At 41.9% G+C, this 27,886-nt stretch overlaps 2 protein-coding genes across 6 annotated transcripts; one reads left to right on the plus strand and one right to left on the minus strand.

The window, feature by feature from the left end:
• Positions 1–154: 154 nt before the first annotated feature.
• Positions 155–5,407, minus strand: LOC112216177 (testis-specific Y-encoded-like protein 5). 3 transcript variants are annotated; one of them, XM_024375974.2, is made up of 8 exons: positions 3,954–5,406; positions 3,775–3,852; positions 3,559–3,670; positions 3,234–3,388; positions 2,955–3,031; positions 2,568–2,728; positions 2,246–2,296; positions 155–1,763 (listed from the first exon to the last, which is right to left on the minus strand). In XM_024375974.2, the coding sequence occupies exons 1-8, from the start codon at positions 4,932–4,934 to the stop codon at positions 1,597–1,599; spliced, it is 1,782 nt and encodes a 593-aa protein (XP_024231742.1). In that variant the 5' UTR covers positions 4,935–5,406; the 3' UTR covers positions 155–1,596. The 3 variants fall into 3 exon arrangements, 2 of the variants coding, with proteins under 2 accessions (XP_024231742.1, XP_024231743.1); XR_002948278.2 differs by having other exon boundaries at positions 1,665–1,763; positions 2,246–2,329; positions 3,954–5,407; XM_024375975.2 differs by lacking the exon at positions 2,246–2,296 and having other exon boundaries at positions 3,954–5,407.
• Positions 5,408–8,006: 2,599 nt separating this feature from the next.
• On the plus strand, positions 8,007–27,046 carry LOC112216178 (mediator of DNA damage checkpoint protein 1). Of its 3 annotated transcripts, XM_042299527.1 has the most exons (5): positions 8,007–9,190; positions 15,245–15,291; positions 15,542–15,627; positions 24,170–25,018; positions 25,208–27,046. In XM_042299527.1, exons 1-5 carry the CDS (start codon positions 8,343–8,345, stop codon positions 26,198–26,200), a joined length of 2,823 nt encoding a protein of 940 aa, XP_042155461.1. In that variant the 5' UTR covers positions 8,007–8,342; the 3' UTR covers positions 26,201–27,046. The 3 variants fall into 3 exon arrangements, with proteins under 3 accessions (XP_042155461.1, XP_024231744.2, XP_042155462.1); XM_024375976.2 differs by having other exon boundaries at positions 24,170–27,046; XM_042299528.1 differs by lacking the exon at positions 8,007–9,190 and having other exon boundaries at positions 15,274–15,368; positions 24,170–27,046.
• Positions 27,047–27,886: the final 840 nt, after the last annotated feature.

Genomic DNA, 27,886 nt, shown 5'->3' on the forward strand with positions numbered 1-27,886 from the left:
TTACAAAAGCAGTTTTGTGATTTTGTGAGTTTTGTGATACCATGTATCCTTGCAGTTGTATACTGCCATCTTCTGGTTTGGCAATATATTCAGTACAGAAGGTTGTATTTACCTAACTACTAAAACTCAGACAACAAAAACCAGAAAGCAAAAATAAATAACTTGCTATTTAATTAAATTGGATTCAAAATGCAGACATTATATCTTAAAAAACAAAACACGTTTTCTTCAGTACTATAGCATACTATAAAATAATTCAGCACACAAAATATTACTTTTTGTTAATATACCCTATTTGTGAAATTCCAGATGGCTACAGGTAATGATTTAAGCTTAACAGATCCAAACTCTGCACACAAAGTTAAGTTTAAATATGCACATGCCAATGCCATCAGTCTGTGTGGAAAACAAACATAAAACCACTAGCTAGCATTGTTACAGTACTTTAAGAGCTGCCCTGGGCTACAGTTCTGTTACTTTGTCGGACCACACTCGTCAATGCCTTTGAGGCAACAGTCACTGCAAATATTTGCTCTATACAGAATCTTTCAAACTGTTAAAGGTCATCATTCTGACTTACTTTGATACACTTATTTATTAAAAAAACACAAAAATGTGACGATAACAGTTTCTAAAAGTTACACAAAAGCAAAAAATGTTGAATGCATGGATGCAACAAGCTCAAAATATTACAATTCATGTTACAAAAATGTGGGATTCCACCCAAATAACTCAATGAATGTTAAAATATACTTAAAGAATTGAAAAACATAAACATGTGTGAATATTAATTAATATGGGTGCACAGCTACACACTAAGTTTATGATAGGAAAGGCGTGAAAACACAGGAAATATTACCTATATTTACCTTATTAAAATAACACAAACTACTGTAGAGTAAACTTATTTTACACAGATACACCCAAACAATGGCAGGAGTGTGAGAAAACATTATATAGTATACGGTTTCCTTCCATGAAAACACTCACGACTAGGTCATCCCTGAGAACAAGATTTGGTTCAGTAGGAAGTGCATCCGAGATGTGTTGGGAATAATATTACAACCTCTCCGAAAATCTCCCTTTTACCTCGTCAAAGATCAGATTTACAATAGGAAAAGTCCAAGATAAATTGAGTTGAAGACGTGATCACTGATACCTGTCAGTAAAATATCTAGTATTGTTTTATTGGACCATTTGCAACAAGAGATTCTACCAAATCTTGGCAGTATTAACAACATTCAATCAGGGGTCTCAAACCTCGTAGAATATTATTGTACTGGTATTATTTTCGTTTTGTGTTGAGTAGCCCTAACAATAAGAGTAAATTGAATGAATGAGTCAAGATCTAATGCATGATTAAGTTACAATCCTTCGAATTTGAGACCCCAGTAATAAAGAATCTTTACCAAAAAAACTTTTTTTTGCTTTAAATCCAACAAAGATTACAGTAAAATATACAGTCAAAACATGGTGTCCTGGATTTTTTTTATTTACCCTGATTTTAAAATGCAGTCAAGCATTTAGAATTTATTAACAATAATTGATATTTTGTGCATAATAAGAAAAAAAGGAAATTGGAAAGAACAAACGATCTTAGCTCTCATCCTCTTCTTCGTCCACCTCAACATCCTCCTCTTTATCTTGGTCTCTGACCTCGCGACCTCGTGATTCATCCACGTCTTCCACGTCCACCTCTTCATCCTTCTCTCCGTATGATGAGTCCTCATCCTCTCTGGCATCCTGGTCGCTGTCATCAGAGCCTGGGGAATGGAGATGATCAGACCTTTTATAATGGGCTTCCCACTCTGAGCCAATGGGGTGATTAGTATGGGATATAAACAGAGGGGTTTAACACTGGATTATGGTGAAAGCCCAGGAGTAGGAATATAATTCTGTTGTGCAATTTTGTGTGAATGGTGAAAACAGGAAGTGGTAAATTGAAGTATCAGGTAACCAAAATGGATACACAAATAGACAAAGCACCCCTTAATCCAATAATCTTCCAAAATATAACTTCCAATGATTGTACAAAACGGCTCTTGCATTTAAAGTAAAAACAGTCCTTGAATTTTTTGCAGAATAGGCTGCTGAGTTGGCATTTCAAAATCAGTCTTCCTGAACCTTTGAAATAAATAGACTTTCATCTAAACAATGACTTCATGTTCTGAACTGAGCTGCAAAGCCGAGCAACAGATCCAACAACCCTCCATAATAACATTTCTGCTCGTGGATAATGTCTTACCGTCTATTGCAACCTCTCCGTCATCATCCTCCTCTGGGCTTTCATCTGATTCTGAGGACATATTCGCTGTCTATTCAGTTTCACCTGGATTACTCATACAAGGACATCTTACTACACACGTATACACATTTCTCAGGAAGCAGAGGTAAACCAGCAGACACTGTGGCCCTAAAGGACTGGAATCATTGCATATGTTGTGTGCATCTGTGTTGGAGCATAAAACCTGACTCATCACATTGTCTTTTCTGTAAACCAGCAGACAGTGTAGCCCTAACGGACTGGAATCATGGGCTTCTAAAGCTCTATTACAGTACTGACTAACCTGCATCTCGGCCCCCATGCTCCTCGTCCTCATCCTCCTCTTCCCTGCTAAGACCTCGTCCAGACTTAGCCTGCTCTTCTTCATCATCATCATCATCCGAGTCAGAGATCACCACACAATCCTCCCTGTTGCTGTTGTCAGCTGGCTTGGGCCCACTGGTGCTGTTGGAACCATATGTTGTGATAGTTAGAACAATCAAAAGACCTTCCATTTCTTTTTCTTTTACACAAAATGCTTAATAATAAAGAGTTATAAAAGTGTTTGGCAGTGTTTTAGGCTACATTACAGCACATAATAAAGTGGTAATAAAATGGTAATAGTATCATGAAGATGGAAAGTCCTTATTGTGCTAAGTTCCACGACAATAGGTTTTGTTGGGCTGCTTACCTGCCATTCTGCCTGGGTTCCCACAGTGGAGTCAAATAGTATCTGAGAGGGTTTCTGAAAAGGTCATCTTTCAGAATCTATAGATTCACACGGAACAAAGAGAGAAGAAGAGTGTGTTAGAATAGTGCAGTAACCGTAAATGTTATATACAGAGCCTAAAATAAAGTCAGTTGTGTGATCACCAGTGGATCTGTGCAATGCGTCTTTGCTGGATTACTCCATGCATGTTAGACTGTGCACCAGCTCTCAACCTATGCCTGGCAGTGAGCATGCCGTTACCTGTGCTATGTCGTCCCGGCCAGGACTGGCGTGGTCGCTGAACCAGCTGAAGAAGGTCTGATAGATGCCGCGTCCCGACCTCCTGGGCTCACTGTGAAGCGTCAGGTTCTGCCCGCGGTGCCACAGGATGGGGTTGGAGAAAGACACTGGAGATCCTGTGAGAGGACATATAACAGGGGAAGGATATCATCATAATTGGCCTCATTTACACCAGATACCTGATTACACCTCTACATCTACACCTGTCAAAGATGTAGGGACACCTGGCCCATGTAAAATGTGGCATCCTAGCAAGATAGATATGATAACTGGATCTGTCCCTCACCTGTCATTCCAAGGTGGAGCTCCTTCACGATGATGTTGTTCTGGAAGTAAGGATTCCGTTTGAAGTGGAACCCGATTCTGTAACCAAGCTTGTTGGTCTTGAAGGATTCAATCTAAGGAGGAGACAATAATACATTTTAATTTCAGGGGAGCAATAGAACATTTATTCAGAAGACTTTAAAGAATCATTACATTTTCGCTGTGATTATTTACTTACTTCAAGGTTGGTCATGTAACTGAGAGCGCCTTCATCTGTTTTGTCAATGTGAGCAGAGAGATGAGGGTGGTTCAATAACTGTTGAGCTTTGAGCCAAGGGAAAAATAAATGTGACATACCAACACACTCACAATCAACAACATACGTGTGTGTGTGTGTAGGAGTATTCAAAAGGATACTGCCGTGACCCAGAAGCCAGGGATGGCCTGTATGATGGAGCTACGCTGGTCCACGTGTGGACGGCGTTGGCGGCTCAGTTTCAGCTCTAGCCGCTGGTGGAGCCGCGCACCTTTCTTCTCCAGAGCGTCTAGCCTCATCTGTACCTGCGCCAGAAGGGCCACTGACTGTCGGATCTCTGGGGCCATCTTCACTGACACTATAGCGCACTCCCCGTCATCATCATCATTATCTGAAGGGAAAGAGGAACTCGGTGTGGACGAAGATCCGGGTATTGAGTCGTCTTCCTCATCCGCATCGGGCATGTCCTCGGCATCCTCCCTGTCAACTCCACGCAGTGAGGTAGAGCTGTCTGCCGCTGCTGCCTGTGTGTGAAGACCCCTTTCAGGTTTTGATCGTTCCTTTGAGGACTCCTGGTCACCACGCTTACCTTTGTGTCCCATTCTCTCATAATGTCCAACTTTTTTTGAGGAAAATGACTTTTGTTTAACCTCTTCACCCGTAGCTGCTCCTGTGAGACTAGCAAGTGCCTCGGCGGCTGCTATAGCGGCCGAATCAGACTGGTCCAGTGAAGTTGAGGGTCGGCAATCTCCAGCACCAGCACTTCCCAGGTTTTTTACTTCCTTTGCGTCGCTAGAGACTGGTGCACCCGATACAAGAGCACTGTTGACGGCGCTGACATGTGCATCAGCGCTGGATGGGTTATTGGCAGTGACAGCTGCACAAATCCCCCCCCCGGGTCCCTTTTTCAGATCTAGTCCACTCTCCTCATTTCCATTCTTCTCTTCTATGGCTGGTACTTTATCGCCATCTTCCCCATTTTTGTTTCCATGAGAATTCGATGGTAATTCACTGGACACCTCGCCGTCCACTTTGGCTAACTTACTTGGAAGAGGGGACTGGCCAGCCTGCTCGTCGGACTGACATCGTTTCTTCGGTGCGGAGTCTGCAGACTTTTTGCTGTACCTCGTTTTTTCACTCATTTTTGCCAATTCGTCTGCTGCGCTAGCTAACGCAATAGCCTACAAATTAGTTAACTAGCCTAGAGGGTAACGTTAGTGGAAGTGTTTAAATAGCTAGATACAACTAGCTACCTTGTTCGTTGCACAAATTACTAGCTAGCTACTACGAGCGTATTTTCTATAAACAGTTAGCAAGTTCCTTTTCCGCGTAAATTTAGCTAGAGGCCTACAGTACTGTAGCGCGAGCTAGCTAGCTAGCTAGCTTACCTTGCGTGTGTTATTCGTGTTACAACTAGGTCCCGTTCTCTTAAAAGCAATATATTAATTTAGCACTAATTGTGCATTATTTTATTTTTTTATATTATTATATTGAATAAAATCCTGGTTTATAATTCCATAGAGTTCTGAAATGTTTTACATTTCTCCTTTCCCTCACTATTTCTCCGGCCGCGATGTTTATTACGTTACGAGATAGGAAAACAATCCGCTGATTGGTTACAGTACGCCGCGCTGAAACATATCCACCAATCATACAAAGGAGGTATGTTTGAGTGAGTCAGCTTTACCAACAGAAGCTGCGCTGCATATTTACAGTACTAGGGAGCGCGCACGTACACGTACACTGATTTTGTATGCAGTACCCCGACACTCGATCTATTTTGATAGGATGATTTTTTTTCTGGCCTACAATGTAGCCTTTACCTTGATATGTGAATTGAAAAATACGTTGGGTTAGGAATCATTTTGCACTTCATTGTAGGCCTACCAGCAATTGAAACTTGCTCATTATTACCGATTATTAAAATATAGTATATGGAGAAACAATGTCAAGTTGAATGTGCTGCCTGCTCGAAAGATGAGAGGCTGATTTTCGAGGACAGAGAAAGGAAAGCAATATCAATTTCAACATCAATTTAGAACACCGGCTTCCCCTTATCATGCAAAATGCTTGCACAATGGCACCTGACAATGGAGTATAGTTACATCAATGTCATGACAATGTTATCACTGTAGTAACTTAAGTGTTATAACACAGGTATCGAGCAACTTGGCCCTGTTTTTGTTCCAGTCCAAGTTATGGTCTCTGGTAATATTGAATATGACCAAGTTGATAGAGTCTTGTACCAATGATGTTCTCTTTAATTACATTATTGCATAGCCAACCTACTAGCTTTCCATTCATGTAGTCAGCACTTCATGTAGTCAGCACAAAATTTGAAATAGGCCTATTATTTTTGCCTGACGATTCAACCTGAATTGCATTCAGTTGCTCAGGTGGCAGAGCAATGTGGATGGATAGCCAGGCAACTATTATTGGATCATAACAGAGACACAAAGGTGAATGGCAGCATTACTTATGCCACCTAGTGGATCAGATGGAGTAATGATCCAAAACAAGGAGTCTATGGAGTATGAGAATGATAACCACACCATTCATTTACCATCAATAACTGAGCACAAGACAGTATATTATTTTGTACTAGGAAGGTCTACAATATGCTTGATTATCCATATAGGCCTAGCTATGATTATTTAGATCAAACATGTCATACAACCTACACACACCGGTGCTTTTATCAGGTACACCATCCCATCCCAGGTACACCATTCACGGAAATGGTTTGCTCCTACAGTGAGTCATGTGGCCAAGCAGGCAGACAGGCATCGAGGCATTCAGTTACTATTTGATTGAATGTTAGAAGGGGCAAAATGAGTGACCTAAGTGACATTGAGCGTGGTATGATTGTCAGTGTCAGGCGCCGGATCCAGTATCTCAGAAATGGCAGCCCTCCTGGCCTTTCACACACGACAGTGTCGAGGGTTTACTGAGAATGGTTTGACAAACAAAAAACATCCAGTCAACGGCAGTCCTGTGGGCGAAAACAGCTCGTTGATGAGGTCGAAGGAGAATGGCAAGAATGGTGCAAGCTAACAGGTGGGCCAACAACAGACAAATGACGGCGCAGTACAACAATGATCTGCAGAACGGCATCTTGGAACGCACAACTCATCAATCCTTGTCCTGAATGGGCTATTGCAGCAGACGACTAGAAGAAGCAGCTACAGTGGGAACGCGCTCAACAACACTGGACAATTGAGAAGTGGAAAAACATTGCCTAGTCTGTCGAATCTCGGTTCCTGTTGTGTCCTGCTGATGGCAGAGTCAGGATTTGGCGTAAGCAGCATGAGTCCATGGACCCCTCCTGCCTGGTACAGGCTGGTGGCGGTGGTGTACTGGTGAAGGGAATCTTAATTGGACCTATATTGTCACAGCAAAATAATCCTGCTGTAACAGGATTTGAACGTTTAGTCCATAATGTTACTTGATCGGTGGTTAGGCTATAAGCTGGCCAAAAGTAGGCTACATGAAAAATGCAATACTGTTATAACCATGTGTTAGCATGGGTTTTCAGTTCATGTATGTCAATCACAAAGCTCATCTGCATTTCAAGAAAATTCTCAGCAACAAAAGAATGATCAAATAACAATTCCTGTAGAATTATTAAATTATAATTCCCTACATATTATATTGTAACCTATAGCCTACCGTAGGTTATGTGCTTATTGTCGTATGTTTAAATACAACGATGTAATGAAAAATATGGCTATTTGAGGAAGCATCACATTATGATAGGCATCCCAAGAGCCCTTTAAATACACTGTAGCCCATTGTGACACAATGTGACGTTACATAATAAAAAAGAACATGATGTGACATCATGGGAATATTCCATTCACAGAGAGTAAAGGACTGAAAAATCATAATACAACAACAAAAAACATCCTGTGGTTCGATCAGAAGGGAAACCCTTCAGGTAATGTAAAGGAACTTAAAAACAAATCTAACATTGATGTACAATACTGTTGTAATTTGTTATGGCATATTACATAGCCCAATAATAAAAATAATACAGAAGAAAACATAGGATTGACCATAATATCCTTTTGCACTGTTTAGGCGTGGTTGATTTCCGTCTAATATGATTTATGAATATTAAAGTTTCCGAACAGCGTGTAGTAGCCTGGAGGTGGGCGTGTACGGTCTCGGCAAACCGAAACAGAGGGTGGAGTCGCCAGTCCAGGGTTGTACCAACTTCAATAGCAAATTTGGAGCAGGCAATACACAGCTAAAATTAGACGGTTATTCCTCTGGGAATAAGACCTAACTAAAGTTCCAGCTAAGGTCTTCTAAACAAGGAGGACTACCCTGTACGAGCCACAAATGTTGGTATTATAGAGACTAGCACATGCTCCTCAGTGCTCCATTGCCGTCATGCTGTACAACACGTTCTGAAACTCAGGATAAGTGGCAGTTCTGTTAGTAACGCTGGGTTAAAGCTGTACAAACCCATACCACTTGATTCTATTGGATTCTATCCTCTGACCGGTGCTGTTTACAGTCGACTCGAAGGGTGAATAGCCGAGAAAATGTCTTTTTTAACCATACCATCCCAGGAGGGTCTTTTCACCAAGGTGAAGAAAGAGGGGTCATCCGGAGAAGGACGGTGTTATGACGAAGGCCAGTGTAATTCGGATGAAGAATACGAAGACAGCGAGGAGACAAACGTGCGTCTCATCCCCAGGTGCTCTCCTATCCCAAGGAAACGCGGACGGTCCATCTATGATGAGACCGCAGAGTATCTGAAAATCAAAGATGCAATTCCCAGCAGGAGAGTGTCGTTTGCCGATACAACAGGTAGAGACCTAACCGATGTTAAGGAATTCGTCCAATTTGATTCGGATGATGAGGATGATGCCAGGTGGGAAGAAGAGGAGACAAAATACCGACCGAAAATCCGTGAACCGACCTACCGCATAAACCCGGAGTGGACCATTCCCACTGCGGCTGCCCTGACGAAAGCAGTGCACATTAATAAAGTAGAGGTGGAGAGTGTGTCACCTATTGAAGACGAGCCCTTGGCATTTATCGTGTTTATCCGAGTGCTTAATATTTCATTTAACAAAACTGTGTGCATTCGATCAACTATGGACAGCTGGAGCACCTACTTTGATTGTCCAGCAGATTATGTCCAGGGCGACGGTGAGACTGATAAATTTTCCTTCAAGCTCTCCTTCTGCCCACCGTATCTTCACCATGGGGCTCGCATTGAGTTTGTTGTCCGTTACGAAACTTCAGATGGTGATTACTGGGCGAACAACTCGCAATTGAATTACGCGGTAACTCTTCTCGTGTCCTACGAAGACGATGTAGCACAAGCTAGCCATTTTGATATGCCAGACCTTACAAGTATCCTGAAAACTGAAAGCAGTTACAGGTAAATTCCCTTGATCATCATCCAAGCATCCTATCAATCTGTTGACGTCAAACAAAATAGACATAGGCCTACTTACGGTAGGCTATGTACAGTAGGCCTATAGCCTAAGCCTAAGGAATGCAAACATGGAAAGGAATGGAAGATAATAGCAAGCCTATAATAAGATTATAACACAATCTGCTATTACACTTTCACATGAATCACATTTGATAATAGTTTTGAGGGACTACTGTGGTCGCTACTACAGTGAGGAAAGTTGTCTAAGGGGTTGTGAGGAAGTCAGGGTGAATGGTCTCAGGACCACTTCTTCCAGGAACACTTGTTCTAGTGCACTGTAAAAATAGAAATACTCAAAACACCATGATTGTGTGATGAAACCATGAAAAGAAGTGCATCTTTCCTGAGAGCTGTTGTTTGGAGGGTGTTTGAATGTAAACCCACCAACGTGTACGTAAAGAGATTCTCCAGTACTTTTGTATACTTTTTAGCCAGTAGGTCTGAAAGTACTGCTCACGAGCCAAAAGTGGCCCCGAGAATTGCGTACTACGTCATATATGAACAGATATGTGCACCACGTCACTGCTCTCTCGCTCACTCTGCTGTGTGTGCATCTTGCTAGCTGTCACTGAAATGGCGAGCGGCTGAACCTCATTGGCTAGAACTTCAATTGCTAGGGGTCTGGCGCACGTGAGGGAAAATGGCGCAGAACAGCTTCCAGAAAAAACATAGCTTCCAAACTAATTGAGGTACACAGTGATTCTGCTCAGAGATTGTGCATGTATGAACTACACATTGACACATCCAGCCCAAAGCGGGAGGTTAAAAAATATTTATTTATCGCCAAAGTTCCGGAGCATGTCTTTAATATTAATTAATTCAACTAATTTCAATGATTTCTTAATTTCATTTTACCAAATAAATCATCCAACTTAATATCTTTCTCAAAATGTAAGTAGATTTATTTATGAGGATAAACGAAGATAGAGAACATTTAGTGATTGAACTAATTAGACGTCTGGTTTTAATCTCCTTGCATTTCCTATCTTGCCAAATCTTGGATTGTGAGTAATATTTTTTTATTTTTACTTTATGATTATTTTACACAATGTTGTATGCACGTTTGAAGAAAGAAAAGTATACTTATATATTAGTATTAAGCAGCTTTTTTTGTCATGAGGTGTAATGGATCATGATTAAATGATATCAAAACCATCAGGCAAAATGATGATCAATAATGAGACGTCCCATTCCCACATTTCCAACTTTTAATGGTGGAGGCAAATACAGTATCCTGCAATCCTTGCTTTAAAACCTCCAGCTACTGCTGGTGGATTGAGCACTGTGCTCAGCAGTGCCTGCGAAAATGGGATAAACTGGCAAATGATCAGATACATTCATCAGCTAAAATGCTCCCGAAGAAGGTATCTAATTCTGCGCTAGACAGGATGTGAAACATCATAATATTGTTTTGAAGCTTTAGAGAGAGGAAGTGGCACCAAAAGAGAAGGGATCTATTTCTGAACTTAACAGATTTTGAAATATCAACACAGTGTTTTCAACCTTTTCTGGTAGTGCTCCCGGTCCTGGCAAGGTGTTGCACAACACTTGATTAAGTGAAGTTACAACACACCCCATGTCATGTTTCAAAACATCTCAGGATGATGTGTCTCAATACACCTGCAAAGGTAAAGGGATACTTCGGGATTTTGTCAATAAAGCCCTTCATCTACAATACTACAGAGGTAGTTTTGTGAGTCAATGCTAACTAGCATTAGACACATTGACTGGAAGTCTATGTGTGTACTAGCATGCTAGCAGTTACCATAGACCTCCAGTCATTGCGCTAATGCTAGTTTACAATTGCACTAACGCTGCACGCAGAGACAAAAATGGTATCCACATACTCATCTGACTGTGGGAAAGTAGATAAAGGGCTTCATTGCCAGAATCCTGAAATATCCCTTTAAGGTTTGTCCTCCTTTGAGTGAGTGGCTGCTCAGTTATCACTAGTTTTGGGGTTACAAAGCACCTCATTTTAACAGAGTGGTTGGTTGCAGACAGTGACTTACATTGCAATATAATTGGCCTACCCAACCAGTGCAGTTACACAAAATCAGATTGGTTTGCATCAGTGGTTTTTGTGGGACAATCTCATAATATTTCAACCAGGTTATATTTTGTGATCCAGTCTCCAGTACATTGAAGGGGGGCGGAGATGGCAGACACATGCACACACACACTCTCAGAATGCCAGCAATCCAGGGGTGTATGAGCTGTGAGGGGGATTGAAATAGCTTGTACAAGGCAGGTGTCACTTTCAGCCCCGCCGTTCTCTGACACTTACCCCTGACCTTTCAATGGAAAACCAGTTGACATCAACCCAATCCGGTTTCAATGGAATAGGTCATCTCTGAGGCTCTACCTGACTCCTCCCCTTATTGCTCTTTTTGGCCTTATTCCTCCAAAGCAATCTGATCGTCTGCAGGGCTCTCCTTTTCATTGACAGGATCGTTTCATTTTCAGTGTAGCCTGATAGATAGGCTAGATGGATAGATAGAAAGTGTCCTTCTCTCATAAATGACCAATTGTCTAATTCACACCTCTATTCTTAAAATGATGGTTGTCGCACTCGTATTTGGCAGTCAATTGTGCATCACAGTGTATGCATCAACTGCCACCATGTGATCAATGGAAAACATCACCCCATCATTAAACCCCAAGGCATAATATAAAAACAGTGTATCTAGATTTCTGTAGTTTTCCACTGCCTCTCAACACTTGGCATCTGTCTGCAATGGCGGTTTGCCATTGAGAAGGATGGGAACATAGGCTACTGAGTTATTGTTTGGCATCTCACACTCACAAGCATGGAACACATGATGAAACTTGTGATCCTACGTGTGAGTAGTCAGGGGGTTTGGGGGTCATCTCCCCCTGAAAACCCTTAAAAAGACTGGATTCCTGGGATATAGGACATAGATGGATCCAGTCACATGGGTCTTCATTACTACTGTATGCAGCCTTGAGAGGAGAAAAGGTGGGACAAAGAAGTGGGGCATCGAAAAAGGGTGTTTGGTGGGGGGCACGGAAAACCCCCCTATTAAAAAATGGGTTCTGTAGTTAACTAAATGGAAACCTTTTGAGTGAAATCTGCCATTCTATGCGGGATGTTAGGGAAGTAAGTAAGTAGCCTTGTCTGAGCAACAGCTATAGGGCAGGATTCTATCTCCTATTTCTGTAGCTTTAGGCAGCTTGATATACAGGACGCTAGTCATGAAGAGAATCTCCAAAATAGCTTGCTTTATCAAGGTCATTAGGCCACAGCATCAGTTACCAATACACTTGTGGCTGTTATTTTCCACTGCCTCTGCCAGTTGTTTTGTCACAATTTGTTATATGCGATATCTTATTTCACTACCCCCTGACACTGGAGACTCTTGCTAATATCAGGTTTTCTGCCAATGTCTCTAAATTGATTTTGACTAAATGATGAAGCTAATTTCAGAAGTGACTTTTCGAGGGCCTCCCGAGTAGCACAGTGGTCTAAGGCCCTCCATCGCAGTGCTAGCTGTGCCACTACAGATTCTGGGTAAGAGTCCAGGCTCTGTCGCATCCGGCCGTGACCGGGAAACCCATGGGACGGCGCACAATTGGCCGAGTGTCGTCCGGGTTAAGGGTAGGGTTTGTCTGGCAGGGATGTCCTTGTCCCATCGCGCACTAGCGACTCCTGTGGTGGGCCGGGCGCAGTGCACGCTAACACAGTCGCACCGTGTACAGTGTTTCCTCCGACACATTGGTGCTGCTGGCTTCCGGGTTAAGTGGGCATTGTGTCAAGAAGCTGTGTGGCTTGATTGGGTTGTTTTTCGGAGGACGCACGGCTCTCGACCTTCGCCTCTCCCGAGTCCATACGGCAGTTGCAGCGATGAGACGAGATTGTAACTACCAATTGGATACCACGAAACTGGGGAGAAAAAGGGGTAGCAGGTTAGGAGAATTTACGTGGCAGGTTTGGAGAATTAGGTTAGGGTTAACTAAAATGTGAAAGTTCTCCCAGATGCGACTCGAACAAGCAACTTTTGACGTCACTTTGACATGAACTGCATCCCTTCTAGCCGCGATCCTCTAACTCATGTCAAACTCATTCCACAGAGGGCCAAGTGTCTGTGAGTTTTCGCTTCATCTTTGTACTTGATTGATCAATTAAAGTCCCTAATTAGTAAGGAACTCCCCTCACCTGGTTGTCTAGGTCTTAATTAACACCCCAAACTCTTCAGAGAAATGACAAGTGAATGGTAGGTAAAGGGAAAACGCGAAGATCAGGAGGAAGGCGTATCCACTCGCATTTCCAAGAGTGATCATGAGGTATATGTCTTGTGCTATAGTACAAGATTATCATGGCTTCCATCTTGTAGGCTATTACTCAACAAGTAGTGACCAACACTCCACTCCACTAATGTGTGAGATGTGAGAGTAAGGCTCTGTGAGAACCATGCTTTCTGTAGGCCTACAGTGCATTTGTAAAATATTAAGACATTTTTCCACATTTTGTTACATTTCAGCCTTATTCTTAAATTGATTCAATTGTTTTTCCCTCATCAATCTACATACAATACCCGATGATGACAAAGCAAAAACATTTCTTTAGACATTTTTACAAATGGATAAATAAATACAAAAATCACATTTACGTAAGTATTCAGACCCTTTACTCAGTACTTTGTTGAAGCACCATTGGCAGTGATTATAGCCTCAAATCTTCTTGGGTATGACGCTACAAGCTTGGCACACATGTATTGTGGGAGTTTCTCCCATTCTTCTCTGCAGATCCTCTCAAGCTCTGTCAGGTTGGATGGGGAGTGTCGCTGTACAGCTATTTTCAGGTCTCTCCAGAGATGTGCGATCGGGTTCAAGTCCAGGCTCTGGCTGGGCCACTCAAGGACATTCAGGGCCTTGTCCCAAAGCCACCCCTGCATTGTCCTGTTGGAAGATGAGGTTTTCATCAAGGATTTCTCTGTACTTTGCTCTGTTCATCTTTCCTTCAATCCTGACTAGTCTCCCAGTCCTTGCCACTGAAAAACACCCCCACGGAATGATGCTGCCACGACCATGCTTCACCGTAGGGACGGTGCCAGGTTTCCTCCAGACGTGACACTTGGCCTTCAGGCCAAAGAGTTCAATCTTGGTTTCATCAGACCAGAGAATCTTGTTTCTCATGGTCTGAGAGTAAATTTTGGCAAACTCCAAGTTTGTCATATGGCTGTCATATGCCTTTTACTGAGGAGTGACTTCCGTCTGGCCACTCCACCGTAAAGTTCTGAGTGCTGCAGAGATGATTGTCCTTCTAGAATCTTCTCCCATCTCCACAGTAGAACGCTGGAACCCTGTCAGAGTGACCATCAGGTTCTTGGTCACCTCCATGACCAAGGCCCTTCTTCCAAACTTCTTCCATTTAAGAATTATGAAGGCCACTGTGTTCTTGGGGACCTTCAATGCTGCAGACATTTTTTGGTAGCCTCCCCAGATCTGTGACTTGATACAATCCTTTCTCTGAGCTCTACAGACAATTCCGACCTCATGGCTTGGTTTCTACTCTGACATGCACTGTCAACTGTAGGACCTTATGTAGACAGGTGTGTGCCTTTCCAAATAATGTCCAATCAATTGAATCTACTACAGGTGGACTCCGATCAAGTTGTAGAAACATCTCAAGGATGATCAATGGAAACAGGGTGCACCTGAGGGTCTGAATACTTATGTAAATAAGGTATTCTGGTTTTTATTGTTGACACATTTGCAAAAAGTTTTTAAAAAACAGGTTTTACTTTGTCATTATGGGGCATTGTGTGTAGATTGATGAGGAAAAATAAGTCTGTAACGTATCAAAATGTTGATTAAGGGAAGGGGTCTGAACACTTTCCGAATGCACTGTATGTCTCGTGTTCTAAAAAACAGTAACATAAGATCATGCTGATCAAATGTATATTTACAATAGGATCATGAGTGTCTTCATTGCAGTGCCATTGGTTAACAGTCATGTTATGTCTTTGTTTTCAGTATGGAGGATTCTGACTACTTTGCACAGTTCCCAGAGAAGGGTGAAGGTAAAGCAGGAGTGCTGCATATGAGTATCACACAGAGTTATTACAAAGTTGTAAAAGGATGAAACAAAAGAGAGAGAGTAAGGAGACATTTTTCTATCCTTATTTTGACTCTCGCTATATTCACTGTTTCAATCATACTGTTTCCTCTCAGGCCAGTCCAATGCATACAATGTACGTACAGAGTTTTATATGAAAGTGTACATTTAGAATAATGGGTAGTGTGATTAACTGTTGACCTTTGTTTTTGAAGATGAACCGGTGACTAAGCCAGTGCCAGACATGTTGAAGCCCAGTCCTCAGTGTCCAGTCATTCTTCAACCAGAGCTTGACATAGAGGTAACGGTGGAATAACTCATCAGTATTTCTTACCAGTTATCTTTGAACTTGTATTCATATATTTATACTACATTCTCTATGTTGTACATTTAATCTTGGTACATTTAGGGATGACACACTCGGGTTGTAAAAGTGTAGAGGAGCACTTTGTGTACAGTTAAAGGAATTCAGTTTTCTTGAACTGTTCAGTCAATTCAGCACCTGGAAAAGTTCCATTGGATATGCACATCTTAGGCCTCATACGTGTTTGGAACAGTTTGTCATTGTCAGGATGAGGATTTAATGGGGCACACACCATCAGAGGCATTGTTGTGATAACATGTTAGTACAATGTTGATGCTAGTATAATAACAGGGTTACCGTACAGTTACAGCAACTTAATATGAAGTGTAAACCGGTAGATACAGTATAACAGAACTGCAAAAATGATTTGTAAGAATGGTCATAAATATGTGCATGCCTATTTCATCAGCTAATTGAATAGAATCGCAATATGGATATGAATGAATAGCAGAGCTATGGCTAGCAGAGCCATGGATGTATGAATCTGTAGTTAATGCCTTCCACTCAGCAGATCGGCTGAAATCATAAACTTCACTGTAATTTCTATGCATTCAATCTCATGCATGTTTAGCTATCTCATTATTGAATCCCAGAGTGTGTTGGTTAGTGTTACAGTTTAAAGTTTCAGGTTAAATAACTATGACTAGACTATGTTATTTTATTCAATTATGGCTGAATCCTAACTTGAGAACTGTACTTCCAGCTAAAACTTTCACATAAATCTCCTATTGACATCAATGCATGATTTTCAGCGAAACTGCAAATTCATTAGACCTTAGGTTTCAGCCCATATTAGATTTTTCGTTCATTAGGGCATAAAATAATTATATTAGAATATGTTCTGTTCCTAAATATGGGTGAATTGACTAATAAAGTGCAATAATTTTCAAACTAATACTTTTTTTCTCCAATGACAATTCATTTCACAGCTCATTGAAGCTTCAGCCACAATTTAGGTAACGTGCACGCTTGATGGCCACAAACTGCATGAGCTGTTTTTACTACTTGTATCATTTGTCTTTCAGTTCTTATTAGGGTTGAATAGTGGCAACCTGGTTACCAAGATTTACTGGAATTTACCACTCAAAACCACTGCCTTTTCCCAGGATAAATAACTGGGATAAATAACTGTGAGAAACTGGTAAATTATAATCAAATCAAATCAAATTGTATTTGTCACATGCGCTGAATACAACAGGTGTAGATCTTACAGTGAAATGCTTACTTACAAGCCCTTAACCAACAATGCAGTCTGGGTAGCCATTTGATTAGCTGTTCAGGAGTCTTAAGGCTTGGGGGTAGTGCTTGCCATGCTGTAGTAGAGAGAACCGTCTATGTGTAGGCTGGCTGGAGTCTCTGACATTTTTTAGGGCCTTCCTCTGACACTGCCTGGTATAGAGGTCCTGGATGGTAGGAAGCTTGGCCCCGGTGATGTACTGGGCTGTTCGCACTACCCTCTGTAGTGCCTTGCGGTCGGAGGCTGAGCAGTTGCCACACCAGGCAGTGATGCAACCCGTCCGGATGCTCTCGATGGTGCAGCTGTAAAACCTTTTGAGGATCTGAGGACACATGCCAAATCTTTTCAGTCTCCTGTGTGGGAATAGGTTTTATCATGCCCTCTTCACGACTTTCTTGTTGTGCTTGGACCATGTTAGTTTGTTGTTGATGTAGACTCCAAGGAACTTGAAGCTCTCATCCTGTTCCACTACAGCCCCATCGATGTGAATGGGGGCGTGTTCGGGCCTCCTTTTCCAGTAGTCCACAATCATCTCCTTTGTCTTGATCACATTGAGGGAGAGGTTGTTGTCCTTGCAACACACGGTCAGGTCTCTCACCTCCTCCCTATCGTTGTCAGTGACCAGGCCTACCACTGTTGTGTCATCAGCAAACTTGATGATGGTGTTGGAGTCGTGCCTGGCCGTGCATTCATGAGTGAACAGAGAGTACAGGAGGGGACTGAGCACACACCCCTGAGGGTCCCCCGTGTTGAGGATCAGCGTGGCGGATGTGTTGTTACCTACCCTTACCACCTGGGGGTGGCCCGTCAGGAAGTCCAGGATCCAGTTGCAGAGGGAGGTGTTTAGTCCTTAGCTTAGTGATGAGCTTTGAGGGCACTATGGTGTTGAATGCTGTGCTGTAGTCAATGAATAGCATTCTCACATAGGTGTTCCTTTTGTCCAGGTGGGAATGGGCAGTGTGGAGTGCAATAGAGGTTGCATCATCTGTGGATCTGTTGGTGTGGTATGCAAATTGGAGTGGGTCTAGAGTTTCTGGAATAATGGCGTTGATGTGAGCCATGACCAGCCTTTCAAAGCGTTTCATGGCTACAGATGTGCTACTGGTCAGTCGTCATTTAGGCAAGTTACCTTAGTGTTCTTGGGCACAGGGACTATGGTGGTCTGCTTGAAACATGTTGGTATTACAGACAAATTATAAGAATGTATTTATAGCAACAGCATGGCATGAAATGGAACTGTTAAATGAAATGCAATGCCTAAATCTGGCTACGGCCTCTGCATGATGAATCAACGCTCAGGGTCAACTCATCTTGGTAACTTTATTTATTGTGATAGGTAGGCCTACATTTGCTGCAGTATAGCCTATTTTACACTAATATAAAGACAGAATCCGTGTCTAATTTACCCATCTACATCTGGCATTGTTTTTTAATTGTAAAGATGATTATGTTTTTAATTGCAGCTCCAGAATTTAAAACAGCCTTTCACTTGAATATTGTTGCTTTAAATCAGTGCACGAGGGAGCAGTCTCTCGCAGTCTTTCTCGCTCTCCATCAACTCCACTCATATTGCATCCAAATAGATAATTATGTTCTATATTGATATATACCCTATATATAGATTTCCTAGCCTACCTCTTTTAGGTAACACATTCAATGCAGTATTTGTATTATATTTAGCTAAATAATGATGGGTTATTCATGAGAAGTGTCTAATTTATAGCCTCTGTCTCTGCGCAATATGCAAGCACCTGTGCCTCGCTGGCCTTTCCTTAAAAAACGCTCCTTAGCTCTTGGAGTCCAATGCAGGAAAAGCTAGACTAGAATAGCTTGTTGGACATACAGTGGCATGAAACAGTATGTGAACCCTTTGGAATTATCTGGATTGCTGCATAAATTGGTTATAAAATTAGATCGGATCTTCATCTAACTCACAACAACAGACAAACACAGTCTGCTTAAACTAATAACACACAAATTATTGTATTTTTCTTGTCTATATTGAATACATAGTTTAAACATTCACAGTGTAGGTTGGAAAAAGTATGTAAACCCCTAGGCTAATGACTTCTCTAAAAGCTAATTGGAGTCAGGAGTCAGCCAACCTGGAGTACAATCATTGAGACGAGATTGGAGATGTTGGTTAGAGGTGCCCTGCACGATAAAAAACACTCACAAAAATTGAGTTTGCTATTCACAAGAAGCATTGCCTGATGTGAACCATGCCTCAACAAAAGAGATCTCAGAAGACCCAAGACTAAAAATGGTTGACTTGCATAAAGCTGGAAAGGGTTACCAAAGTATCTCTAAAAGCCTTGATGTTCATCAGTCCACGGTAAGACAAATTGTCTATAAATGGAGAAAGTTCAGCACTGTTGCTACTCTCCCTAGGAGTGGCCGTCCTGCAAAGATGACTGCAAGAGCACAGCGCAGAATGCTCAATGAGGTTAAGAAGAATCTTAGTGTCAGCTAAAGACTTACAGAAATCTCTGGAACATGCTAACATCTCTGTTGATGAGTCTACGATTCGTAAAACACTAAACAAGAATGGTGTTCATGGGAGGGCACCACGGAAGAAGCCACTGCTGTCCAAAAAAAACATTGCTGCACCTCTGAAGTTCGCAAAAGAGCATCTGGATGTTCCACAGCGCTACTGGCAAAATATTCTGTGGACAGATGAAACTACAGCTGAGTTGTTTGGAAGGAACACAACACTATGTGTGGAGAAAAAACGCACAGCACACCAACATCAAAACCTCATTCCAACTGTAAAGTATGGTGGAGGGAGCGTCATGGTTTGGGGCTGCTTTGTTGCCTCAGGGCCTGGACAGCTTGCTATCATCCTCGGAAAAATGTATTCCCAAGTTTATCAAGACATTTTGCAGGAGAATGCAAGGATTTCTGTCCGCTAATTGGAGCTCAACAGAAGTTGGGTGATGCAACAGGACAACAATCCAAAACACAGAAGTAAATCAACAACAGAATGGCTTCAACAGAAGAAAATACGCCTTCTGGAGTGGCCCAGTCAGAGTCCTGACCTCAACCAGATTGAGAAGCCGTGGCATGACCTCAAGAGAGCGGTTGACACCAGACATCCCAAGAATATTGCTGAACTGAAATAGTTTTGTAAAGAGGAATGTTCCAAAATTCCTCCTGACCGTTGTGCAGGTCTGATCTGCAACTACAGAAAACGTTTGGTTGAGGTTATTGTTGCCAAAGTAGGGTCAACCAGTTATTAAAACCAAGGGTTCACATACTTTCCCCACCCTGCACTGTGAATGTTTACACGGTGTGTTCAATAAAGACATGGAAATGTATAATTGTTTGTGTGTTATTAAGCAGACTGTGTTTGTCTATTGTTGTGACTTAGATGAAGATCAAATGTTATGACCAATTCGTGCAGAAGTCCAGGTAATTCCAAAGGGTTCACATACTGTTTCTTGCCACTACATTTGTTTTTGCATTTCTTATACCAATAGACTATTCCAAGAGGGACGCAAGCTCTTTTTTGCTGAACGTTAAATACAGCAGCCAATAGAACGGGTAGTTTGAAAGAAAAGCGAACGTGTGATGGTTGGAAGGCTATGTCAATTATTTATTCAGACCCAAAACCATTCAATCTTCGTGAAGAGAAGTGAAAGCCTTCTGCGTCTAATTCTAGTCCTATATTTTTCAAGGATGTCATTAGAATGATGAAAATAAGGACATCGAAATGTATTGAATTTAACTGTTGAAAGCGAGGAAGGAATGAAGCAACAACAGAGAGAAAAAGGAGGTAGGCTAATAACATTAGGGGGAATGCTATGAAAGGTATATATATATGTCAGCTTACTAATTATACAAATAGGCCCTATTATATTTCTAAATTAAAATCAAATTCGCTAGTCTATACTTCTAACTTTGTAGGCCGAATATGCTCCACCAGAATCACATGTTGTCTTCTGCTTTATCATGGTTTGAATGATGTGCGTAATTCCAGTCCATATAATACAGTATAATAAGGTACAGTAATGCAGTTCACACTCAAAAAGACTAGCCTACTGGAGCTAGTTTAATTTATTTACCCAAGAGCGCATATAGCTAGCTACATCTATGGGCTTTTATGTTTTTCTGTCGCAGGTAATGTGCAGTAGCCAATATCATATATGTATTGGATAATGGCACAATCATTTGGGATATTTTGGGCTCGGGCTCATTAAATGTCGTTAATGTGGAGCTCATTAAATGCCGTTAATGTCAGGCTCATTAAATGTCGTTAATGTCGGGCCCATTAAATGTCGTTAATGTCGGGCTCATTAAATGTCGTTAGTATATGGCTCATCAGGGTCAGGTAGCATCAGGTTTTAATTTTCAAAGCTGATGAAAGCTCTAATCAAATCCAGACATATTTACAGTTGAAGTCGGAAGTTGACAAATACATTCAAACTCAGTTTTTCACAATTCCTGACATTTAATCCAAGTAAAAATTCCCCGTTTTAGGTCAGTTAGGAGCACCACTTTATTTTAAGAATGTGAAATGTCAGAATAATAGTAGAGAGAATGATTTATTTCAGCTTTTATTTCTTTCATCACATTCCCAGTGGGTCAGAAGTTTACATACACTCAATTAGTTTTTGGTAGCATTGCCTTTAAATTGTCAAACATTTCGGGTAGCCTTCCACAAGCTTCCCACAATAAGTTGGGTGAATTTTGGCCCATTCCTCCTGACAGAGCTGGTGTAACTGAGTCAGGTTTGTAGGCCTCCTTGCTCGCACACACTTTTTCAGTTCTGCCCACACATTTTCTATAGCATTGATGTCAGGGCTTTGTGATGGCCACTCCAATACCTTGACTTTGTTGTCCTTAAGCCATTTTGCCACAACTTTGGAAGTATGATTGGGGTCATTGTCCATTTGGAAGACCCATTTGCGACCAAGCTTTAACCTACTGACTGATGTCTTGATGTTGCTTCAGTATATCCACATAATTTTCCATCCTCATGAGGCCATCTATTTTGTGAAGTGCACCAGTCCCTCCTGCAGCAAAGCACCCCCACATTATGATGCTGCCACCCCCGTGCTTCATGGTTGGGATAGTGTTCTTCGACTTGCAAGCCTCCCCCTTTTTCGTACAAACATAACAATGGTCATTATGGCCAAACAGTTCCATTTTTGTTTCATCAGACCAGAGGACATTTCTCCAAAAGTACGATTTTTGTCCCCATGTGCAGTTGCAAACTGTAGTCTGGCTTTTTCTATGGCTGTTTTGGAGCAGTGGCTTCTTCCTTGCTGAGCGGCCTTTCAGGTTATGTCGATATAGGACTCGTTTTACTGTGGATATAGATACTTTTGTACCTGTTTCCTCCAGCATCTTCACAAGGTCCTTTGCTGTTGTTCTGGGATTGATTTGCACTTTTCGCACCAAAGTATGTTCATCTCTAGGAGACAGAACCCATCTCCTTCCTGAGCAGTATGACAGCTGCATGGTCCCATGGTGTTTATACTTGTGTACTATTGTTTGTACAGATGAACGTGGTACCTTCAGGTGTTTGGAAATTGCTCCCAAGGATGAACCAGACTTGTAGAGGTCTACAATAGTTTTTTTGAGGTCTTGGCTGATTTCTTTTGATTTTCCCATGATGTCAAGCAAAGAGGCACTGAGTTTGAAGGTAGGCCTTGAAATACATCCACAGGTATACCTCCAATTGACTCAAATGATGTCAATTTGCCTATCAGTAGCTTCAAACGCCATGACATCATTTTCTGGAATTTTCCAAACTGTTTAAAGGCACAGTCAACTTAGTGTATGTAAACTTCTGACCCACTGGAATTGTGATACAGTAAATTATAAGTGAAATAATCTCTCTGTAAACAATTGTTGGAAAAATGACTTGTGTCATGCACAAAGTAGATATCCTAACCGACTTGCCAAAACTAGAGTTTGTTAACAAGAAATGTGTGGAGTGGTTGAAAAACTAGTTTTAATGACTCCAATGTAAATGTATTTAAACTTCCGACTTCAACTATATATGCTTTATAATGCTTTTAATGACACTTCCAGATTTGGTGGGAAATACCAGGTTACCTGGGAGAAAAGTGATTTATTCTCGGGATGGAACATTTGTAAAATACCGGGAAATTTTTAAACCCTAGTTCTTATTCACCATGTGTGCATGATTTTGCATCAGAGTTTGAGTGTTTCATCATTTGCCACCTATTTCTCAATAACACAAATGGCTCAGTCATGACAGACGATCTTTCTGTAACAGTAGCCATTCTATTGTAGTATATCAGTAGCCTACCAGTGGAGGCTGCTGAGTGGATGACAGCTGATAATAATGGCTGGAATGGTATTGATGGAATGGTATCAAACACATTGTTTTTGTGTGTTTGATATCATTCCATTCACTCCATTCCAGCCAAAAGACTCTGTTCCAATGTCCGTCCTCCCCTCAGCAGCCTCCACCGTAGCCTACATACAATATATTTACTGATATTCTTCTAAAGAATATAAATCTAAGGGTATCATGCCTTAGAAATTTGAATTAGCAAATGATCCATCGTCTTGGTATGGATGTTTCAACAAGTGTCATGTAAGTGTTTACTCAATCTAAAACATATGACGTCCATATGGTTTTATCTATACAGCCTGTATATGTGTGTGCGTGTTTCTTTAGAAGCCATATATGTCATGTTTCATCCTTATCATCCACTGTCCTTCTAATGAACAATTGCCATATTTTAATGTCTTTAAGAACATTAGTAGTTTTTGGGGGGGAGAGAGTTTTACAGTCTTCCATTGAGGGTAAGTGTAATTGTTAATTTGGTACCATTTATTTTGGATGAACAGATAAACACAATTATTTTGGATTTAAGATTGATAGATAATTATTGGTTGTTGATTGCTGTCAGCGTATTTTGTCTCCTACATAAATGCATGGGTCATGTAAACATACATTTGACTTTTTATGATATGTCCTCCACAATGTTTTATAACATCAGCATGGATTCCAAACGTTCAGTATGCATTGAGTTGCTTTTCCTCTGTTCCTCAACACAATTTGTGACTCGTCCCTGTGCCTCAAAGCTAGCCTGGTACCAGATCTACAGTATTTGTGCTGTATAGCTAACTCTTAGATTATTTGTCATGTCAAACAACGACCTTAGCAGTTGGCTGTACAGAACAAACAGATCTGCAACCATTCTACCCAAAAGCTCCCATGGTGGTCACTGTTATTTCTTTATTTTTGTGTTATTCCTACAGACTACCGATGACATACCCAGTTCTCCTCTCCCAGCCAACCTAGACCTTCCATTAGCAGATGGAACACTGTCCAGTGCCACTGTATCCCTGGGTAAACAATCACCTCATGTGTTTTCCACATCCACAACACAAGCCAATGAAGTACTATCCAAACCTGTAGCATCTGAAGCCAACCAACTGACAACTGAACCAGAGCCTTCACAGGAACTGGACTGTGAATTACTAAAACTGGATTGTGAAATACCCAAACTGGACTCTGAATTAGAAGAACATGTTCCACCACCACTCCACATCAGCATTGCTGAAGCATCAGATGGCAAGAAGGAGGAAAAGGGAGGAACCTTCCAGGTGGAGCCCAAAGATAGTAGTCACCCCACACCTATGCATGTTCCTCCACCTCTCCTCAGCAATATGGATGAAGTCTTAGATGGTGAGAAAGAGAAGGAGGAGGATAGTAGTCCCTCTACACACCTGCACATTCTAACACCACCTCATGTCAGCATTGCTGAAGCATCAGATGACAAGAATGAGGAAAAGGGAAGAGGAACATCCCAGGAAGAGCCCAAAGATAGTAGTTCTTCCACACCTCGGAGCTCGTCTCCAACACCACTCCACAGCAGCAAAACTGAAGCCTCAGATGTTGATGAGGAGGAAAAAGAGGAGGAGGAGGAGGGAGGAGCCTTGACTCTGGAACACACAGAACCACACTCCGAACTTGACCCACCTCACACGGAGATCCAAGCCAACATGTCTTCTTCACTGGAAGATGTTTTATATCAGAGTGTGCTTTCTGCAACACCAAATGTAGTGGTGGGGAAGTTGGTGGAGGAGGAGGAGGATGTTGAGGAGGTGGAGGAGGAGGGAGGAGCCTTCACTCTGGAACACACAGAACCACACTCCGAACTTGACCCACCTCACACGGAGATCCAAGCCAACATGTCTTCTTCACTGGAAGATGTTTTATATCAGAGTGTGCTTTCTGCAACACCAAATGTAGTGGTGGGGAAGTTGGTGGAGGAGGAGGAGGATGTTGAGGAGGTGGAGATCGAGGTGCCGGAGCATGGGTCAAAGGTGGAGGAGGATCCAAGGCAGGAAGCAGAGAAAGATGGGAAGGAGGAAAACGAGAAGTCCTTCAGAATTCAGGAGACAAGCACCAGCTCCTCAAGTCGCCTAGAACATCCCTCAGATTCCACCCACTGTAAGCTCAGCAGAGCTGAAGAGGGTAGCAAATCCCAGATAAAGGTTTTCTCTGAGGCCTCCCCATCTCTCCCTGAAGAGTCTGATGATATGCAGCTGACATCAATGGATGACGGCATGGCCAGAGAAGATGGAGTCCTGATGCTAGAGGCTGTTGGGCCCAAGCTAGAGAGCTTCCAGGCAGGTGGCGAAGTAGGTGTAGATGTAGTAGCCATCTGTCCGTGGCACCCTCCCATGGTGACCGTGACACACCTTGGGCCCACAGGAGAGGATAGAATGACCCAGAGTCTGGCCAGCCACACTGCTGAGCTGCCCAATGACATCTCACAGACATCCCACCCTGTGTCTCACCAGCGCTTCAAGCGAGGGGTGGCAGCCGGCCTGAGCGAGCTGGCAGCTGTGCTCTCTGAGGACTCAGGCAACTCTAAGCAGCAGGATGAAATCACTGCTAGGGAACACACCACTCCTGGGTTGGAGAGCCAGACACCTCTGGGAGTTCAGTGCAAAACCGTATCATTTGCAGTCACAGAGAACATCTCAGAGTCATCCATGACCATGACCCAAGATGGTACTAGCAGTTCAAATGAGGAAGACGCTACTTCGGCTGACGAAGAGGAGGAGACTTTCCAGGTTTCCTCAGAAACAGGTCTATCAAGCAGATCATCAGAGGCTCAGATCACCAAGCCCCTAAGCCCCCAGGCTGAACCGACCCTGGACAGGACACTGATCCCATCCATCATATTCCTGAGTGTGGCCATTGGTCTCGTCGTCGGGCTTCATGAACCCAGCACCTTCCTCTTCATGGGACTATTCCTTGTCTCCCTCTGTTTCTGAGGTGTTTTGAGGGGTTCCTACTTTAAAAACGTGTGAAGTGACTTAACCCCTTTTTAAGTGCCTTTTCATGTTACCAAACAATGTTGTATTATGTGCACAATTGGTTCCTGGTGTTTTATTTTAAATGTGTGCCTGTGGAAGTGTGTATATTTTTGTTTGTTTACAAAAAAGAGAAGGGATCTTGTTCGTTAAAAGTAGCGAGAAGTTAATTGGATTTCCAGTGTTCCATGCCAAGAGTTAGTCAAAAAACTGTTTGAGTTCGTTAAAACATAGCCATGCAAAACTAAGGCCTAATTTTGTTCTTAAAGGGTTTGAGTATGATTTTGTGTATAAAACATGGAAATCCAAAGAATTGTTGAGAAGTGTGACTGTCGGCTGTTTGGAATCGGAATGTATGTATGTTCTAGATTGGGCTGGGAGACTGAAACTGGTGAAGCAGTAGATTGTAAGGTAAACACAGGTTCCTTGGGTAAGGACAGTAGCTACAAGATAAAGTATGTTCATATGACTGCCTAATGCAAAATGTTGTCATTTGTGCTCTGAGAATTGCCAGTCCTCACATTTTAGAATAGTGGTGTGCTGTGGTAATCCTTTTACAGTAGTCTACTGTTGCTGCTATCAGATGGTAGTTCATGCAAGTTAAAACCTACACAGTTTCACAATTTATCTAGCCACAAATCTAGATAGACAGAAATTAGACTGAGTTTTAACAACTCTTCACTGTGATGATACCTGAAAGGATGTTTGAAGTGATTTATGTGTTTGCGGTGTGTGTATGTCTGGGTATGGTGCGTTATGGTTCCCATAAAATCAGATGAATAAACTATGTGCTGGTCTTTATTTCTATCTTATCTCTCTTTTCTTCTTTCTTTCTTTCTTTCGCTCTGTTCTAATTAATATGATTCTAAATACTGACACACAAAATCACACCTGTACTCATTTTGAGGTAAGCCATTTTCATCCACAGTCACAAGACAAATTACTAACTGATAAAAATCTACCACGCATAATGTTGTGACAAACGTTAAAGACACTTTTTGATATAGTATAAGACTATAGTTTAACAATAGTATGTTTTATCAGCCTCTAGCTCAGGGATCATGATCTAGATTCAGCCGTGGGCTGATTTTTCTTGAACGGATGGTCAGGGGGCCGGAACATAATTACAAATCATTTGTAGACTGCAAATTGACTGCAATTGGAGCCCAAATAGATAGACATTTTCATTGTTGGACACAAGACATAATCATTTCAAACCTTGCTTACATTTGTATATGATCACATGCGTGGTAAAAACACAAGGAAATCCAAGTGATTTTAATTGAGGAAAACTGTTCCCAAGTATTTCCACGTATGTGATCATATACAAATGTAAGCAAGGTTTGAAATGATTATGTCTTGTGGCCAACAATGAAAATTCACAAGAAAAATGTATTAATATAATGTTTTGCTCAGAATAATTGGGGAACAAAATAAAATCACCAGTGGGCAAAATTCAGTTGGGGTACCCTGCTCTAGCTGATTGGCCAGCTAGAACAGAGGGTGATCACAAAATGTCTCAGGCCTGGATCAAATGGAAATATCCCCAGGCAACATGAGCTGCTGATATTACTGAAAAGGTCATGCATTGCAGTGAAGTCACGGTGTCATGCTACAGCGGCCAGAGCCGCCATTATAAACTGAGAT

The sequence above is a fragment of the Oncorhynchus tshawytscha genome, linkage group LG16 (assembly GCF_018296145.1).
Source record: "Oncorhynchus tshawytscha isolate Ot180627B linkage group LG16, Otsh_v2.0, whole genome shotgun sequence".
In the NCBI taxonomy this organism is placed as follows: Eukaryota; Metazoa; Chordata; class Actinopteri; order Salmoniformes; family Salmonidae; genus Oncorhynchus; species Oncorhynchus tshawytscha.

Excerpts from the sequence above, each read along its gene's own strand:
- LOC112216178 (XM_024375976.2), top strand. The coding sequence starts at position 8,343 with ATGTCTTTTTTAACCATACCATCCCAGGAGGGTCTTTTCACCAAGGTG. Across the intron at positions 15,292-15,541 it reads GTTCCCAGAGAAGGGTGAAG|ATGAACCGGTGACTAAGCCA; the intron begins GTAAAGCAGGAG and ends TTGTTTTTGAAG. Across the intron at positions 15,628-24,169 it reads AACCAGAGCTTGACATAGAG|ACTACCGATGACATACCCAG; the intron begins GTAACGGTGGAA and ends TTATTCCTACAG.
- LOC112216177 (XM_024375974.2), bottom strand. The coding sequence starts at position 4,934 with ATGAGTGAAAAAACGAGGTACAGCAAAAAGTCTGCAGACTCCGCACCG. Across the intron at positions 3,671-3,774 it reads GTTACATGACCAACCTTGAA|ATTGAATCCTTCAAGACCAA; the intron begins GTAAGTAAATAA and ends TCTCCTCCTTAG. Across the intron at positions 1,764-2,245 it reads CGGAGAGGTTGCAATAGACG|GCTCTGATGACAGCGACCAG; the intron begins GTAAGACATTAT and ends TCCATTCCCCAG.